At 32.6% G+C, this 17,744-nt stretch overlaps 2 protein-coding genes and 1 non-coding gene across 4 annotated transcripts; 2 read left to right on the top strand and 1 right to left on the bottom strand.

The window, feature by feature from the left end:
- Nucleotides 1-450: 450 nt before the first annotated feature.
- LOC101215457 (E3 ubiquitin-protein ligase CHIP) lies at nt 451-8,392 on the bottom strand. Of its 2 annotated transcripts, XM_004144345.3 has the most exons (8): nt 8,057-8,392; nt 7,825-7,892; nt 7,598-7,661; nt 6,157-6,228; nt 1,942-2,075; nt 1,147-1,300; nt 973-1,083; nt 451-894 (listed from the first exon to the last, which is right to left on the bottom strand). In XM_004144345.3, the coding sequence occupies exons 1-8, from the start codon at nt 8,171-8,173 to the stop codon at nt 769-771; spliced, it is 846 nt and encodes a 281-aa protein (XP_004144393.1). In that variant the 5' UTR covers nt 8,174-8,392; the 3' UTR covers nt 451-768. The 2 variants fall into 2 exon arrangements, with proteins under 2 accessions (XP_004144393.1, XP_031739293.1); XM_031883433.1 differs by lacking the exon at nt 7,825-7,892 and having other exon boundaries at nt 8,057-8,384.
- A 2,026-nt stretch (nt 8,393-10,418) lies between these two features.
- Nucleotides 10,419-10,491, top strand: TRNAE-CUC. The gene has a single exon. It is a non-coding gene; the product is annotated as a tRNA-Glu (tRNA).
- A 4,584-nt stretch (nt 10,492-15,075) lies between these two features.
- Nucleotides 15,076-17,363, top strand: LOC101215214 (ER lumen protein-retaining receptor erd-2.2). The gene is made up of 6 exons (XM_004144344.3): nt 15,076-15,568; nt 16,242-16,441; nt 16,540-16,680; nt 16,788-16,868; nt 16,946-17,073; nt 17,198-17,363. Exons 1-6 carry the CDS (start codon nt 15,259-15,261, stop codon nt 17,229-17,231), a joined length of 894 nt encoding a protein of 297 aa, XP_004144392.1. The 5' UTR covers nt 15,076-15,258; the 3' UTR covers nt 17,232-17,363.
- The last annotated feature ends 381 nt before the right edge of the window (nt 17,364-17,744 follow it).

The following is a 17,744-nucleotide window of genomic DNA, read 5'->3' as shown; positions in this document are numbered from 1 at the left end:
TCTTCAGGCATGAAATGAAACTCACTTCTAAAATTTCTATTGGTACATTATGTTTCCCCATGACTCTAGTTTAACCACGTCAAAAAGTATTTAAAATTTGCTTATGTAATTTGGAATTTGTTCAATTCTACTTCGAACTTCAATTCCAATTTCTAGTACTCTTGATAAATCTCAGTCTCACAAAGTTGAACCTGTAAAAATAACAATTCATACAATAAAATATAAACTGCAAAATGTGTCCAAATGAAAATGCTAACGGCTGAAAAGAATAGACAATTAAGGAGTAGTAAGAGCTATATCCAAATTACAGAACCAAAATTGAACAAATCTCTAAAATCTCTAAGTAGAAAGACCAAATTGGTATTCTAAAAAATAGAGGGGCAACAAAAAGAGAGATGAAAATGGACAGTTTATCCAACTTTAAAAGACAAAGCTTTAGAAAGGAAGAAATGCGAGCTGAACAGAGCCTTCCAACAACTGAGCTATAATGGTTTTTAAGTAATAACTGTACACCAAGATCAATCAGTTCACAGTAACAATCTGCACAAGAGCAATTCAAAAAGACAGGACCTCACATACTTAATTGATTGTACAGCCTTACAATGTCATGGAAAGCACGATATCTTATGACAAATCGTTTGACAATCCATACAGACGAATTGAGGAGATAATCATGACATTAGTGACATGGAATCGAAGTATTTCCACTCGTCCATGACAGGCATAACCATCAACTTGATTGAGTTCCCATTCAAAGCACAAATTACCTTAGTCCATATTATAAGCCCATCCGTGCTTATCTAGAAAGGATTGTACTGCTTCCTTGATGGCTAAGTTCGGTATAAGCTGGGATTCGTTGAGCAGCTCCCGCGTTATGGGATCAAAGTTACCAACCTAGATAAGAGAGAAAATAGTCAGAATTGTGGATACAGGACATGTACGAGAAGGATAGTGATGTGAGAAAATTTCAACCTTATTAAAATGGTCGAGAATCACTGCTCTCTCGTAAGTAACCCCGCTCGGGGTAATAACAGGATCGCGAAGAATATCGAGTGTGATTTTACAACAAAGATAATCAGGTACCTGAAAATATCAAATTAGTACCTCCAGAATGATAGATTGCAGATGTTATGCCAACATGCTCACCTCTGATGGCGAATCTGCCTCCGTAACTTTTTCAAACACACTTCTTAGCGATTTTAATTGTTTCCGATGAGCAATATCAGCTTCATCTACGAACCCTTCTAGTTCAGATTGGTCAAGAAAATATTTTTGTTCAAGCGCAGCCTCACAAGCTTCTCTGAGAAACAATACATGTAGATTGGCCAAAATCAAAAAAAAGGAAACGGAATGGACAATACCAGAGAAACCCCATCTTCCTTTAATTCCTTCTTTTCTAATGCCTTTGACATTTTCAGAATTTCCGGTGGGGAAAAGAAAGCTTATTTCAAGGTTTGCAGAAATGTGCTGATCATTGACATCAATAGTGTGCACGCATCCAACTAGGGGTGTTCAGTGTTCGTGAAATGAGTTGAAACACTTCCTAGACCCAATTCAATTGTCTGGGTTGTAAGTTTTTTTAACCAATATAATCCGTATTAAATAATGAACCCAACCACGAAATATTTGTATTGGATTGGTTCGGGTTACTCATGTCATTTATTTAAATTTTTGCTTTAAAAATAATAAAAATAATTATTTCCAAAGTGCTAAAAAATTGTTTTTAGGAGTATTGTTGGAAAATAAGTTATTCAAAAGAATCATGAAATGAAATAAAATTAAAATAAATATATGTAATTGTAATTGAATCACAAGTAAAAGACATTTTTAAAATTAATAATAAATTTGAGTTGATTTGAGTCATTGAATTTTTTATAACATCCCTACATCCAACTCTGAAAGTGAAAACGAAAAGCCTGAACTCAGGGAAAAACAACTTACTTCAATGTCTGCAATTCCCATGAACGCTCGGTGGATGCTTGTTCCCACTCCCTGTATTTTGCTTTAGCAAGTTCCTGCCATATCTCCTCTACGATATAACTCTTTGGATTTTCACCCCTACCAAGATCCAAAGCCTATAAAAGATAAGGTCAAATTAAATTTATGTTAGCATGACAAATATGTCATCTTTACGAAAACTACATGCTCATTGTTTAATTAACAAACCAACAAATGGCTTTATAACAAAGATACAAAACTATAAGCTCACTGACAAGATGCAACATGCAAGCAAACTGAAGTCTAATATTTTGAGTACGGTAGTGGTTGGGTGGATTTGAATCATTGACTTCGTGGTCGTTAACATATACAAATGTTAGTTGAACTATGTTCTTTTTTGTTAAATGTCTACAATATTGTTGCATTCAAAACCGATGCCTCTTAAATTCTTGACAGAACTAATTTAATCAAAGCATTCTCAAGAGAAATTCATTCTGAATTTATTGTCTCTAAGTTCTTTTCTTGATTTTACATTTTTCACTTGAACATAGACTAATTTTCATTATAATAATGAGGTTGTTTCTAGTAAAAAAGATACAGATATATATGTGAACCCCCCAGTCAAAATGCGCTTATATTAGTTGTTGAACTCATGTCTCTAGCTCTCTCACTAGACCCTCTCCCCACCTAACCACACTGAACCCACTGTTTCCATCCTTTGCCATTGGCCAGAAAAAAAACCCCTTTCACTTTCAACTGGAAAACCTTCACCATCGCACCTGATAAATGAAAATATGGACATGCATTCCGCACACCAAACATCAGCACGATCGCACTTTCTCCTTCACCATTCTGCCCAATACACCCTTAAATGGCTAGCTTTGACAGTCTGACAACTCATTGAATCACCATTCAACCAGAAATTTTTCAAGAAAGAAAAGAAAGGACACTGTGCTGGATCCATCCCTCTCAAGATCCCTTTTCAAAGACTTTATACTTTATCGAGGAGTAAGGAGGCAATTGTTGCTCTACCAGGCATGGGATCTTGATCTGAGGTGACACCTTAACAAGGCTGAAATTGAAGAATGGGCAGTGATATCCTCCATTTTACTTGCCCCTGGAAACTCGTTGGATAATGACCCATGGAAATGGAAATGGAAATGGAAATTGGAAAGCTCTGGTACATTTACATCAAAATCGACAATCCAACACTTGCTCGGAGTTTTTTTTCTTCCAATAGAAACGACACTCATTGAGAACAGAATGAAAGAATACAATGGTATCCAAAAAAGCAAGCCCCAAAAAAGAACCCCACTAAAGGAAGGGTTTCCAACTAGGTAAAATACTGCCTAAAGAGTAATTACAAAAACCTTCAATACCGAAGCTCAAAAAGGAACATGAAATCTCACCAATGACCAAACCTCACAAGGGTCCCCCCCCCCAAAACACTATTGTTTCTCTCACCCGACAAACCCCAGATAACAGCACACGCCCCAGTAAACCAAAGGAAATGCCCTTTCTCTCTAAAAGGCTAATGAAGAGGGAATTCCCCAATCATCAGATGAACATCCCTCTAACAAGCTAATAAAATGCAACCACTATACTTCCGAAGATAAGGAATCCGACTTCACTCACTTTTTCGATCATCTTTTGTATACAACCTTCACTTGGTGTAAATTCACCCCACACTTTTGTGATTACGACCTCGTGATTATGGGAGTTGCAAATTCTTTCAAATTTGATTACCTTTGTTTCCTACCCAATGAATAATGATGCCGTAGTTACTACCCTTTATTTCACATTCTTGAAAAAATTAATTTAATTGAAACATTCTTGGAAGAAATAAGTGAACACCACAAAATGTTTTGATAAGATTTTCATATACTAATTAGTGGTACTCCTAAAGGTATAGGAAACCTGCATACTCTTCCAAATTTTTTGCTTGCCTGTATATTCTTAGAACTCAAGGATACAAATGTACAACCTATAGAACAAAGCCTATCCAATAATTGCCTGATTTTCTAATAATGCAGTAGTTAAATGGTAGCTATTAAACTTAAAGTTTTTGCAAAAGGTTCTGACTGTGTTACCATTGTGATGGAAAGACTTGTGATAGGGCACAAAGTGATAGGACAATGTGAACACATCAGGGAAAAGAAGATTCTTTGGCTTCAACTTATTACTACAGGCTCCTTTTGGAATCTATTGTTATAAAGAAACAAAAGAACAAATGGCATTGGCAACTTAGAAAATGCTTCTGACACTGCTGTCAAACAGCTATTAAGCCAATTGAAAGTGAATCCAAAGGAAATACAGCCGAATAAAAGAAAAATGGAAATGTCAAGTTGCCCTTTCCAAACTGTTGAATTAGCAGCAGGACAAAACTGGAGGTGCGCATCTGTAAAGGACCATGGAAGGAGTGCAGTCAGAGATTATGAAAACTGGGGGCTGAAGCATTACTGCCCAAGCAAGCATCCATCCCTTTGCTCTTTGTTCACGATAACATCTTAATCTTAAATATCTTTCCATCCGAGCATGGTGAGTTGTGTACTAGCAAACAATAATCTTTCGTCGTAGTGCAACAAATTTTAGGCATACTGCATATAGTTTAAACTGAACAAGTCTTAAATGTTTCAAAAATCAAAATAGTGCACTTTCTTTTCCTATTAAGATCGAACCCAGTGTATCCCTCCTCCATTCAGACTCATTACAACAAATTTCCTCTCCATTTGAATGATTAAATAAGCATTTCTAAGATCAGATGATCAGAACCAAAACATCTCAATTTCCCCCTAATTTTTCGGTTGAATATTTTCCAGAGTCATGTCCAAGCCGTGTCCAAAATTGAAAAAAGAAAATATCTTTTTAGATGCGCTTCTTAGTGTGTTGGACACGTGTCCAAGCGTGTCTAGACATGTGTCCAATAGTGTCCAACATGGACCCTTTCCTGAAATCAGTGTGTTCGTGCATCATAGTTCATATTACATAACATTAATCCATCAAGATCATATAATAAAATATAAGATCTCCCACACCTTTTGCTCACCCGGTGCATAAGCCCTTTCCACCACAACCCCCAGCTGGAGCTGCTAGGAAACTCTTCAAATTACTTCCCATTGATGATTGTCCACATCGTATCCATCAGAATTTCAATATTCCTCTCTAATGATTCACTTATATCTACTCCCATTAGCATCAAAGATCGTTTTTTACATGGATGGCTCAAACTATATATTTTTTTTTTGTTGTTGTTTCTAACCATTCTTCAGAATCTTATTGCTCTAATTTCTTCACGTTCATGTTCCTCAAAGCATTATTGTATCTAAATACAAGCAAAATGAGAAGAGACTCCCTACCATCTCTTTAATCACTCCTAAATAAAAACGGCATGTCTAGCCAATGGCAGTTGCTTTCACATAACAACGATCCCGTTTCACTATCTCTTTTACCCTGTTACTGCAACAAACTATTAGGAACTCCCACATTTTCATTGCAGTATTAATGCCTATTTTCCCCTATTCTCCTCACAAAATTTACATATACCATAGTAGATAATGCAATTCCTTTGGGGGAGGATTGTCTTTTTCTTTGCTTTTGTGGTGAAAAAATTGTCTTCGCCACTAAAAGATTGGCATCTTCCTATACACTGTTGGCTAAAAGAAAATCTGACACAGTAGGAATTATATTTTCACATTCACAAGATGAATGAGGATTATTTGTAAAGCATATGGGCCTTTCAATATGTTGTGTCAACTTTTCAATTAGCATATAGCATTTTCAGAAAAGTTGTCAAGGGAAACACAAACTTCTAAAGTGTACAAGTTTATAATTGATTGATTTCAAAAGATATACATAGCAAAGGATAATCAAGTGACCCAAGGATAGAGCCAAAGGTTTCCGCAGGAGAGGAAAAATTTTACATCTAAACTACCTTTTTATCAATAGTCTCTCATTTATGAAAATTCTGGAGAGGAAAATTAGAGAGCATGATTTTTTTTTTTCTGTTTTATTTAATTCTTAAATCTAAGACGAGTCAAGAGAGGCAACCCCCCCCCCCCCAAACCACACTTTCTTATTAAGGCTGTAAATGAGAGTTATTTTTGCAATCAACTATTTTTCAATTGAATCTCCAATCCGGTTTTCTATTGGATAATATTGATTCTTTACTACCCAAAAAGAAGAGGAAAAAGAGGGAACAACAAAAAGATGAACAGTTACCTTCTCCAAATGTTTGATTCCTTCTGGATATTCTTTATTTTGTAATAACGCTAATCCTAACATGTAATGTGCCTGCACATAAAAAAATAAAGAAAAATGTTAAAAAAAGGAGTTGAAGAAGCGGCAAGAGAGGATTATAGACAAGAATCCAAGATAATACAAATGCAAAAGAAAACTGAAATGACATAGAGGCAGGGGGAATGAGTTATTACTTTCTCTCTTTCTTTTCTTTCTTCCTCTCGTTTTCGGATGAGAAACCAAGCTTTCATTGAGACAAATGAAAGAATATACAAGGGCATACAAAAAAAAAAACCCAACAAAAAGAGGTGACCAACAAAAGTTACAAACTCGAAATCGAACTAAGATAATAATTACAAAAAGACCTATTGTCCATCTGACAGAATGCCCACAAGGAGGCATTAAAACTCGAAACCTCCCAGACCTCCTCATGGGACCTTTCCAGCTCTCTAAAAAACTTATTGTTTCTCTTGAGCCAAGCTCCCCACAAAACATTTTAAAAAACTGATGTGCCACAAAACTTACCCAACTCTCTAAAGAGCAAACTTCAGAGGATCTCCTTAAAATTACTGAGGTAACTTTAACTCAAGTAAGACCTCCAACTTCCATCCATACAAAACACTGACAAAATATTCTTCTAAACTTGAAGACATTCTATTCATATTGATGGAATATTCTCATATCCACCATTGCATTTATTAGCATCCACTAGCTATCTGCATCGTGGATACTTCTCTTGGATTGAAGCTCCATGTGTAAAATTAATTCTAAATTTGGGTCTATATGCTGCTTTCTCTTTCTCATACACCGTTTTTAATTTTTTATTGTATCTCTTTCACACACACATGTATATAATAAGAAGAAAATACACTTCAGTTTGGTTTATGGTTAATGCCCAATAAAAACTCCGATGCTCCTATGCTTGTTGGACATATATCAAACACTTCAAATTTGTTCATGTATATATAGGAAGCAACACAAACAATTTTGTTTGGGTAAGTGCAATAGAGAAGAGACTGTTACACTTCGACACTTATGGGATACTTTGGGTTTGTTCATAGAAAAAATGTGGGTTATGTACGAGATGTATAGATTGTGAATGTGAGTCAGACAATTTGTTAAGCATATATTCAACCGCTATTGAGAATGATAAATAGACATATAGATTTCGAAAGAGAAATACATCAAACCCCTTTTTAGGCGTATAAATGCAGAAGTTCATGGATTTTGAATTTTATTCCGATCTAAAAACTAAACAAATATACTGATAAACAAGCCCGTGCCCATGATTTCAAGAAAATTAGGTATCAGTATCACCATATCCAGATCATGTCATGTTAATTTCCCTATCAACCGTGCCTTATTGGACTCTAAGAAACAACCAAATTTCCAATGTTGAACGAATATACAGCAAAAGCAGTACCTTTACAGAACTGCTATCGAGCTGAATAGCTCTCCGACAATCCTCCTCCACCTTATTCCAATCACTATACACCATTGAAAAGAAATTATCACATCAACAATTTTTCAATTCTCTCGGAAGGAAATGAGGCAGGAAATAAAGAGAAACAATGTAAAAACCAAAAACAAGAATGTGCACACACACACACATATATATATAAAGGAATAAGGATAGGTGCCCGTACATACTTCCGCTTGCGATGACACAAAGCACGGTTCGTCAAGTACACAGGAACATTGGGGCATAGTGTAATCGCCTAAAAATCCAACCAACAAAAAGAATATCACAAAATCTAACACACACACACACACAAAAAAAAAAAAAAAAAAACCCCCAGAATGAAATAATTGGATCTCGATACAATCCCAAGGAAACCGAAATAGAAACTAGAAAGAAGGATGGAAGAGATAGAGAGAAAACCTCGGTATAAGCTTCAATGGCAGCTCCAATTCGACCCTTTTGAAAATAGTGGTTCCCATCTTTCCTGAGAATCTCAGCCTGTTTTGCAGGGCCAGATAAGGGGACTCCTGGTCCCATAACCAATGAAGGAAATCAAAGCGGTGGTGAATGTAAGTATGGGGTTTTGTTTGGTTCCAAATACAGAATAGATAGAAGTTCGTAAAAATGGAAATATAGGGTGATTAATTATGGAAACGAGGAAGAGGAAGAAGAAAATAAAGAAGAGTTTTCTTGTGAAGAAAGGGTTAAGGTTCAGACAGGTTCACCCAAAAAGATGAGTTGACGCTAAAGTTGACATCTTTCTCTTTATTTATTTTTTTGTTTATTATTTATTATCTATTATCTATTATTTATTATTTATTATTTTTCCAAAATGTATTTATTCATTTTCTGTGGATAACTTATTAGAGTTGATGCATTAATGATTTTTTCAAAACAAAATCATTTACAGAAAATTTATCATCTTCTAAAAACTTATGAGTTTAATGGATAATATATTTTGTAATTTTTCTTATATTTAAATATATATATCGTATAATTGGTACACCTATAGTAAAATGCATATCACATGTATGATATGAAATTAATTATTAACATATACCATTATTATTTGTTTTGAAAAAGAAAAAACTACATTTTAGAATATACATTTAAACTTACTATTTATTACACACTTCTAGGTTTAGTTGGAAAATGTAGTTTATTCATTTTAATATCTATTGATATAGATTGCCAAGAAATGCAAAAAAAAAATATACATTGGTCATCTAAACAAGATAAAATCTCTAACCATAATAAATAAATTATTTGTCATATCACTTTTAAAAATTAATTTTAATCTATAAATAAAGTTTCAAATTGAAACAATATTTATTAATAAACAATAATTAAATTCAAGCTACAGTTTCGATTAAAGAAAACATTTGATTGCAATATATAAAACATAAGTGCTCTTAAAAAATAAAATGCATCAATTAGGCCATATCATGGTTTCAAACAATGTAGGGCGTCCATATCCAAATCAGTACATCATCACTAAACAATTTCAATTTCAAATATGATAGTTAGAATATGTTTATTTGTTTTATTTCATTTTCAAAGTTAAAGTTTCGATTTTTCAACTCTCTGTATACCGTAGAAAAACAATCTTGTAGTGTTGTGATGCTCCACGATGTTGTAAGACGGAAAAGGTAGTAGGCCTCGAAAGTCTACGACGCCGTTTCATAGCATTGCAGCATTGTACCCAAAACTCTATTCACATGCATTCGTCTGTCAGTGTCATAACGCTACTTCCAATTCCAATCGCTTCTCTTCTGTTTTCTCCCTATTTTCTAAGTTCCTTTTTATGGTTTATATTGTTGAACTCTCCCTCATTATCTGACATTGGATAAAAGGTTAAGGTACTTGTTTTAGCTTGGGTTTATAGAAAACTCTCTTTATTTCTTCGAACTTGTGAGAGTTTGAACTTATTTCTATTGTGGTTTTGGTTTCAATTCTATTATTAAATGAGTATTTGTTATATTTTTGGACGCTAAGAGAATGATACGATTTATGCTTTCAATTGAATCCTTGACTCGTGGACAATTTTGATAGGATTTAGTTAGAAGCAATAAGTTAGGTTAGCTTGCTATTTAATGAGCATTGTTCTGACCAATCTAGAGGATTTGCATGTACGTAATAAATGTCAATTACATGCATGAAAATTAGGCATTCCACCTAAAGATTCTTTGAACTTAATACTATTGAAAAATTCAATTATACATGCTTAATCATGTTGAATTAGAACAATTAGAACCTTGGTACAATTTAGTTACGTTAAGTAATTAAATTGGTTAGGTGAAAAGGTGAAAAAATTACATAGAAGCAAATAATGATAATTCAATGAACTCATTCTTTAAAATGGGAGATTGATATAACCTAAGCTAGACTATTTTGACATAAAATCTCTATAATTTACTCTTTCATTTCATGAAATTTAGTTTTCTGACAACTCAAATCAACCTAAACCCCTCAGTTATTTTGGTTGGAAATTACTTTGTTTGAGACATTAGTGCATGTGTTCCCTGAGTTCAATTCAGACTTATTAGTTACTATTAACACAGACTAGTGGTGGATGAGTATTCTTATAATGTATTTGGCAGGAGGATATGTAGAAGACGATGAGGAAAGGGAAGAACTTGGGTGGCCTTCATAAGAAAGTTGTTTGGGAAGGAAACGATGGAGAAGAAGAAGGCAACCATTGGTGGAGACAAAATAGGTGAAGACATTGAGAGAAGTGGAAGTTTATAGAATTAATAATATTAATTCAACTCATTCCTCAACTTCCGTTGTAGTCTAGTTGGTTAGGATACTCGGCTCTCACCCGAGAGACCCGGGTTCAAGTCCCGGCAACGGAACTTTTTTTCTTTTTTTTTCTTCTATTTGATTATATCTATTTTAAACTAAACTACAGTATCATTAATATGCATCAACTTGGTCACTCTTACAAAACCATAATTATATTTCAATACTATTCATTTCATATCCTCCTTCTACGGTTTAGGTTTATGTTTGGGTTAACATGATAAATAACCTTTTTCAAGCTTACATTTTTTTAGAAAATATTTAGATGTATTTAAATTAAGAGAAATAGCAAGACTAATTTCAATTTAATTAGAAAATATAAAAAATACTTCAGATCACATGCGATTAATTGGTCACACTTGTGTGTATAATTCTTCTTTCAAACGATCGTGAACCAAGATAGTTAAGATATTGGTACACGATCGCGTATCAAGAGCTAAATGTTAGAAATGACGTGGGTCAAAGCCCATAAGCAAAATGATCTTTCCTTGTCCCACATTGATAGTTTTTGAAGAGATGAATGATTATAGATACCAAAGAACGGTATTTACCATATAAGGTCTATTGGTGGTGATAGGGTAATAGCATTTATGTGAAAAAAATTGTAACTTTTATTACCTATACCTTTTGGTGAATTTACATTTTTATTCATTCCACATTCGTTCTCTCGGCCTCATCCTCACAGACTTGCTTCTCCTATAAATTTGAGTCATTTCCCATTTGTGATACTTCAATTCCATTCCAACTCTCTCTTCTCCATTATCCACATTCTCTCCTCTTTATACTTTTATGTTCTGAGAATAAAAACTGTTCCTTGTTCCGACGAGTGCACGTTAGAATAAGTAAGCTGTGTTAACCTTGGAAAGCAACCGACAACATGATTAGCACCACAGCTGGCCATATTTGCTTTCAGGGTAGTGCTTTGTAACGACACAACAATTTAATATTTGTTCAATATTCTCACGTATTTTATCAACACTAAACGATCGTGTACCAAGAAACACTAACCTTATCTTCTTGGAATGATCAATTTGTCTAACTCTCTTCTCGAAAAACAATAGACATTTGTTTTTTCCTCAGAGGATTGTCTAGTCCTTTCAACAGAACACCTACTTCATCACAACATACATAGGCGTAGGTACTTCTCCCCGAATTACCATCCCAATGCCTAATCCCTCAGAAGATTGCTTGCTCTACGCGATACCACTTAGATTCAAATATTTCTTTTCGTATCACATTTTCTGCCATTGCATCCTCCTTTGTAGAATGCCTGTAAGGTTTTATCACTTAATCTTTTCCGCAAATTGATTCAAACACCAACTTCTTATAACGAAGTCTTATTTCAAAATGCATGATCCTCTTATCTAAACCACAAATTTTAAAACAATTAACCAGATTTTACTTACTAAACTCAAATTAGAAACGGGTCTCACATGGATTGTGCGTTAGGATATGAAATGTCAGTAGTGAATTTAAGAATCAAATAGAGGCAAGTGGAAATTTCAAAGAGCCAATGGGTAAGTTTTATAATCACTTATGTCATAATGCTTGCCAAATTACTTTCACAAGCAGCCGAACATGAACAATTGTTTGATCCTACATCACAAAATTTTATTCAATTGCTCAAAGATCTTGGAGATGAGGAAGAAAAGTATTTTGGTAAAACATAATAGTGCAAGTAGTGAAGCTAAAGGATTCAAGTTTGATTAGAGATAATGTTGTAGAAAGCTCTAAAAATTAAGAAAAAGCCTATAGTTGGTCGTCCTCATCAATTGAAAGATCCACTTGAAAAGAGGAGAAATACACAAAAAGTGAAGTCGAACAAAACTTAAGAAAAGCCAAATTTGTAGTAATGCTTCTTTCTCATCAAACTACATTATAACCCTCACACACGTATCGACACACCAAATTAAACTATATTTATATTTATGAACTCTAGAGGAAATATAATTTTCGTTATTCTAATAGTTATTTTTTCAATTGTGAAAAAATCTAGCCAAACAACAAATATGGTGCCAATTGTGAATCAACAAACAACATCTATGGATGCACAAAACAATATGTCATTCACTCAATTACGTAAGGTTAACTTTCTATTCTAAATATATTAATTATATTTATAGAGATCACTTATTAATATATATATATATATATATATATTTGCATGAAACATTAGCACTTGGTAACAAAAATCAACGAATTAAAGATAGATAACTTAAAGCATTGGAGTGTTTTGTTCAAGTATATTTTGAATTTTTTTTTTAGTGAGATAATTAAATATAAGATAATTGTATTTACATATATTTTGTAAAATAATGTAAAAAAGTTACAGTAGTGTTGAATGTTTATTTATAATTTATGATTGTTTTATGTTGCATTGTTATTTTAAGCCTTCTATTTTAAATTGAGTAATTAATTATAGATCTTGTAATTTACAGTACGTGAATTCTAATTTTTGTTGAGTAGATTATATTGGTGTATTGAATTAGATTTTGAATAATTATTGTGAATTTTTAAAATATATATAATTATATGACATTATGTATATAATTGACAATATTGAAGTAGAAAATAATGGGATACAATATATAATTTAAAAATATGATTTTAGACTTCCTCATGAATTAAAAATATGCTTGGCATGGAAGAAAATAAGAAAATTTGGATTGCTTCTACAAGAAGCCTCACAACTTTTTTTATATATTAAAAAAAGTGGGAGAAAATGCCAAAAGAAAAACCAAAGAAAAAAATCCACTTTGAAAAATAAAAGAATGAAAAGTTTAATTTTCTGTGGCTGTAAATATAACCTAAACCAACTAATGTTTGCCACATCCTGGTAGCCAAGAAATCATCTAAGTTTTACATGCCTTCTTATCTATCTTCAACTTTTTTTTAAGGTAATATAATAAAACTTGGGTGGAAGGAATTTAAACTTAAAATATCTTGTTCTCGAGTACATGTAGGTTCTAGTTGAGCTGGATTCATGTTGACCAATCTTTAACTTTTCTTTCTTTTCCTCCCCAATTCTTTTTTTAGCACATTCCCTTTCCATTTTGTTTTCCCCTCTTCCATGGAGAAAACAATGACATAACGATGGTAGAATGGTTGGTCCTTGAGAATTTGACGAGGGACAATGACAATCGTACGAGAAAAGAACGATTGTTCAGTGATCTCTCTATCTTTTGTTTTGGTCTTTGAAATGTCACTAGTGTGTCCTACCATGTATGATATCAAAATTAAATAATAACATATTCGATACTCCTAAAACCCTAAAATATTTGACACGCTAGCTAACACATCGAACACTTGTCGAGGCGTTTTAGGGTTCGACACGTATCCAATGCTTACACTTATCCATTTTGTAAGAAGTATTTGTGCTTTTCCTAAAATCCTCTTATAATTGAATTTTATATTGTTACCTTGTGTAATTGTCCTTATTTTCCTTGTAGCTAGGCAAACTCAATCAAACTTTATTATGTACATTGTGTGTTTGCTTCTTTTGAACATCCTCTTCATACAGTATGTTGGAGAGGAAAAGAGAATTGGTATAGACAATTTGGAATGTGATTAGTGTTCTGTGTGTTTCCTTCTTTTAAATGATCCAAGATGAGAAAATATTTAGGAAGATAAACTTAAAGCCACGTTAAAAATATATATATAAAATTGAACTGAAATCTTACGCACATGATTATATATCCAAATAAGAAAAGTATTACTTAATAAAGATCAGAATAGGTTTTTAACAAATTGTGGATATAAATTAAAACGTGGATTTGAGAGTTTTTGTTCCATGCATGCATTCAAACTTGCTTTCACCTTAAATATACGTGGACAAAAATTAAAATCACTCCCACGACTACAACCTAATAATTTTTACTAAAACCACGCAACCTTTTGTCTACACATATATTTTTGTCGGCATAAATGCAAGTGCACACATTAAAAATGCCGTTGTTATTTTTGTCGACAAAAGATAAGTATGTTAATGTTTATTGCTCCGTTGGTAGAAAAATTAAAACTGTTGACAAAGACAAAAAAATCTTGTAGTATTAGAATGATCAAATGTGTAGGCTTCTTACTATATATATTTGATGATTGTCTTCTTCTATATATTGTTTAATGAGAGTTATATTAGGAGTTGTTTCTAAAATCAAATTTGAAAATAAGTATACCAAATATGCTTTACGATCTTTGTTATAATAAAATTTTAGAATATCACGAATTGGATAAAAAAAATATATACCCTCTTTCTCTTTTCTTTCCTTTTTTTTTTTTTGGTTATTTTGTAAAATTGGAACAATGGTAGAGAATAAATTAATTATAAGAAAATAGTGTCATATAATGTAAGAAGATATGTAATTCATATAATAGTAATTTAAAAAGTAAGTCTATCTATCTTAAATGGAATGTGAGACTCACAATTAAATCCAAAATTAACAAATACACATTATTAGGTTATATAATAGACAAAAATAAATAAATAGCATATCCAACTAGGTTGATGCTGTAAAAAGAGAAAAAAAAAACCTAAATTTATCATTAATTTACTTCCTACCCCAATTTTAGGATTAAAATTTTTAATTAACACAATTTAAATTATAATTATTACCAAAACTACTCTAAATTTATACCTTTTTTGTCATTTTTTCTAAAAAAAAAAAGAAGAAAAAACTGAATGAGTTCATTTCACCATATCTCTTAACAATTTCAATTAAATGTTCTTCTCTGCATAAATGGCAACCGTTTCAATCCCATCGGAAAATCCTTCACATCCGTTTCCTCCAATTTTCCCCCTCTCAATAACGCTTCTCTCTCTGTAGATGGCTTCCTTAGGTTCTTATCCCATCAATTTCGGTTCGGGGAGGGCTCCGATCTCGAGCGACGACGATGAATCAAAGAAAAATCGCCCGATTTGGAGGAGAAGGATAAGTCAAGCGGTGGCGGAATGGTTGAAGCGGCGATCCTTCGCGGCGAGGATTGGTATTTTGGTGGCCGTTGCGGTGTTTGCGTTGGTTATATTGAAGCATACTGTTCATAATCATAATTATTTCTTTATGGCGGGAGAATCAATTCACGCCGTCGGGCTTCTCGTCCTTGCTTACAAGCTCACAACTCATAAAACCTGCTCCGGCGAGTTCTTCTTTCTCCTTATTTCTTTTTAATTTTGGGATTTGTGTTTGAAAATGCCTCCAATTATTGGAATTTTAGTAGTTTGTTTGTTAGGTGAGGATTAAGAAATAGAGAAATTCTTGCATGAGATTTTTCTTTTCCTTTTTCTTCTAGAGATTTTAAAGGTCAATTGTTTTTCTTTTTTTCTTTTTTCTTTTCTTTATAGTTTTTGTTTGGTTTTTAAGTCTGAAAATGATATTCTTTATTTGTGAGATTTGAATTTCATTGCTATTTTGTTATTAACTTTCAAAAGGTTATGCCTCTTTTTTATACCTATTTTTCTAGTTTTTAAAAATGAAGTTTAATTTCTTATCCTGTTTTACTAATTAGTTAACTTTTTGTCCAATTCTAAAAACAATCTTTTAAAAATATTACTAAAAAAATAGATAATAAGTTACGAAATTTATAAGAGTAATGAGAATGAATATGTTTAGGTTTTGAACTTTTTTTTGCAACTACTAAATGCCTTCTTTTAAGTATTTATGAATAACGAATACTTAAATCATTTATCACTTAATTTTCATCAATATTAAATTAAATTAAAAAAATTGATGTCATAATTAATTGAAATTAATTAAGAAAAAGAGAATGTGAAATAGAAATTCTTATAGGGGTATTTTGGTAATGAAAACAGGTCTATCATCAAAAAGTCAAGAACTAACAGCATTGTTCCTTGTTGTAAGATTGGTGTGTGGGACAATAATGGAAGTTGATATTTACACACTTTTAGACCTCATTACTTTCCTCTCCACTGCTTGGGTTATCTACATGATTCGCTTCAAGTTGCAAAACACGTATTCCAAATCCCTTGACAACTTCCATTTGTATTATGTGGTAATTAACTTACTCTTCCATTTACTAAACCCTTTTCTTCTTCTTTTTCTTTTTTTGTACATAAATTGATTTGATATACACTTACTGTGTGAAATTAGGTGGTGCCTTCTATGGTTCTTTCATTCTTCATATTTCCCCACACACACCATACTTACGTGGTTCGTGTGTTGTGGGCATTTGGTGTTTTCTTAGAATCTTTTTCAGTGTTGCCTCAACTTAGGCTTATGCAAAATGCTAAGGTAATTTCACCTCTAATTTTTTCTGTTTTTTTTCTCCTATTTGGTTGATCAAAATTGTAATAATTACTTATTGGTTCCCACTTTGAGATCATGCATTTGTGTGGCAGATGATTGAGCCTTTCACAGCCCATTATGTGTTTGCTTTGGGGATTTCTAGATTCTTGGCTTTTGCTCATTGGATTATTCAGGTTTTTTTCTTTCCGTTTCAATCACAATTTCTTTGTTTCAATCGCAACATAAAATTGCATTAAAATATTTGTTATAGGTTTACGAAACTGGGGGAAAATATTTGCTATTAGTTGGGAATGGTTACTTTTGGTTCATGGCGGCTTTCCTTGCGGAAATGATTCAATCCTTTATCTTGGCCGACTTTTGTTATTACTATGTAAAAAGGTAAAGAGTCTTCCTTGTTCAAAATTTACACGTATTTTTGGGATGATTTTTGTAATTTGATTTGTTTTTCAATTATATGATTATTTATGTTTTCTAAATCCATTTGATTATTTTGAATTTGCAGTATGGTGCAAGGCAAATTGAGGATGCCCGTTTAAAGTCTTATTTATCTCCAAGTAAATTGAAAAGTGAACATTATTCTAGAGGATTCAAATTTGACGTATACTTGTAAACCTTTTGTTGGTTACACTTGCTAGCTTGTGCAAATTTAATCATCTATCTTTCTTCCATCTTCCATCTTCCATCGTTACTATTAATTTCCATAATATTGCTATTTTCTTTTTCTAAACAAACACATTATTCAAATTTGACGTATACTTGTAAACCAAAATCTAAAAAAAAAAACAAAAATATGTTTTTTAAGCGCGAAAATATTTACACTGTATAGAACAATTTTGAAATAAATGTCCACAAGTGCACTAAATGAAATAACAAAAATATATCGTGATTAATCGAACACACATGTGTGAAATACGATCTTGTACCAAAACTAAATAAACTATTACTGTTAGTGGTCTATCTTTTTCTATTTGGGATAATCAACTGATCGTTTAGATATTGATACATGATCATTTTAAAGTTTGTACCAAGAAGAAAAAAGAATATGAAAG

This window comes from Cucumis sativus, chromosome 3 (assembly GCF_000004075.3).
Source record: "Cucumis sativus cultivar 9930 chromosome 3, Cucumber_9930_V3, whole genome shotgun sequence".
In the NCBI taxonomy this organism is placed as follows: domain Eukaryota; kingdom Viridiplantae; phylum Streptophyta; class Magnoliopsida; order Cucurbitales; family Cucurbitaceae; genus Cucumis; species Cucumis sativus.
The sequence above is the reverse complement of the archived record's forward strand: the minus strand, read 5'-3'. Positions and strand labels throughout refer to the sequence as shown.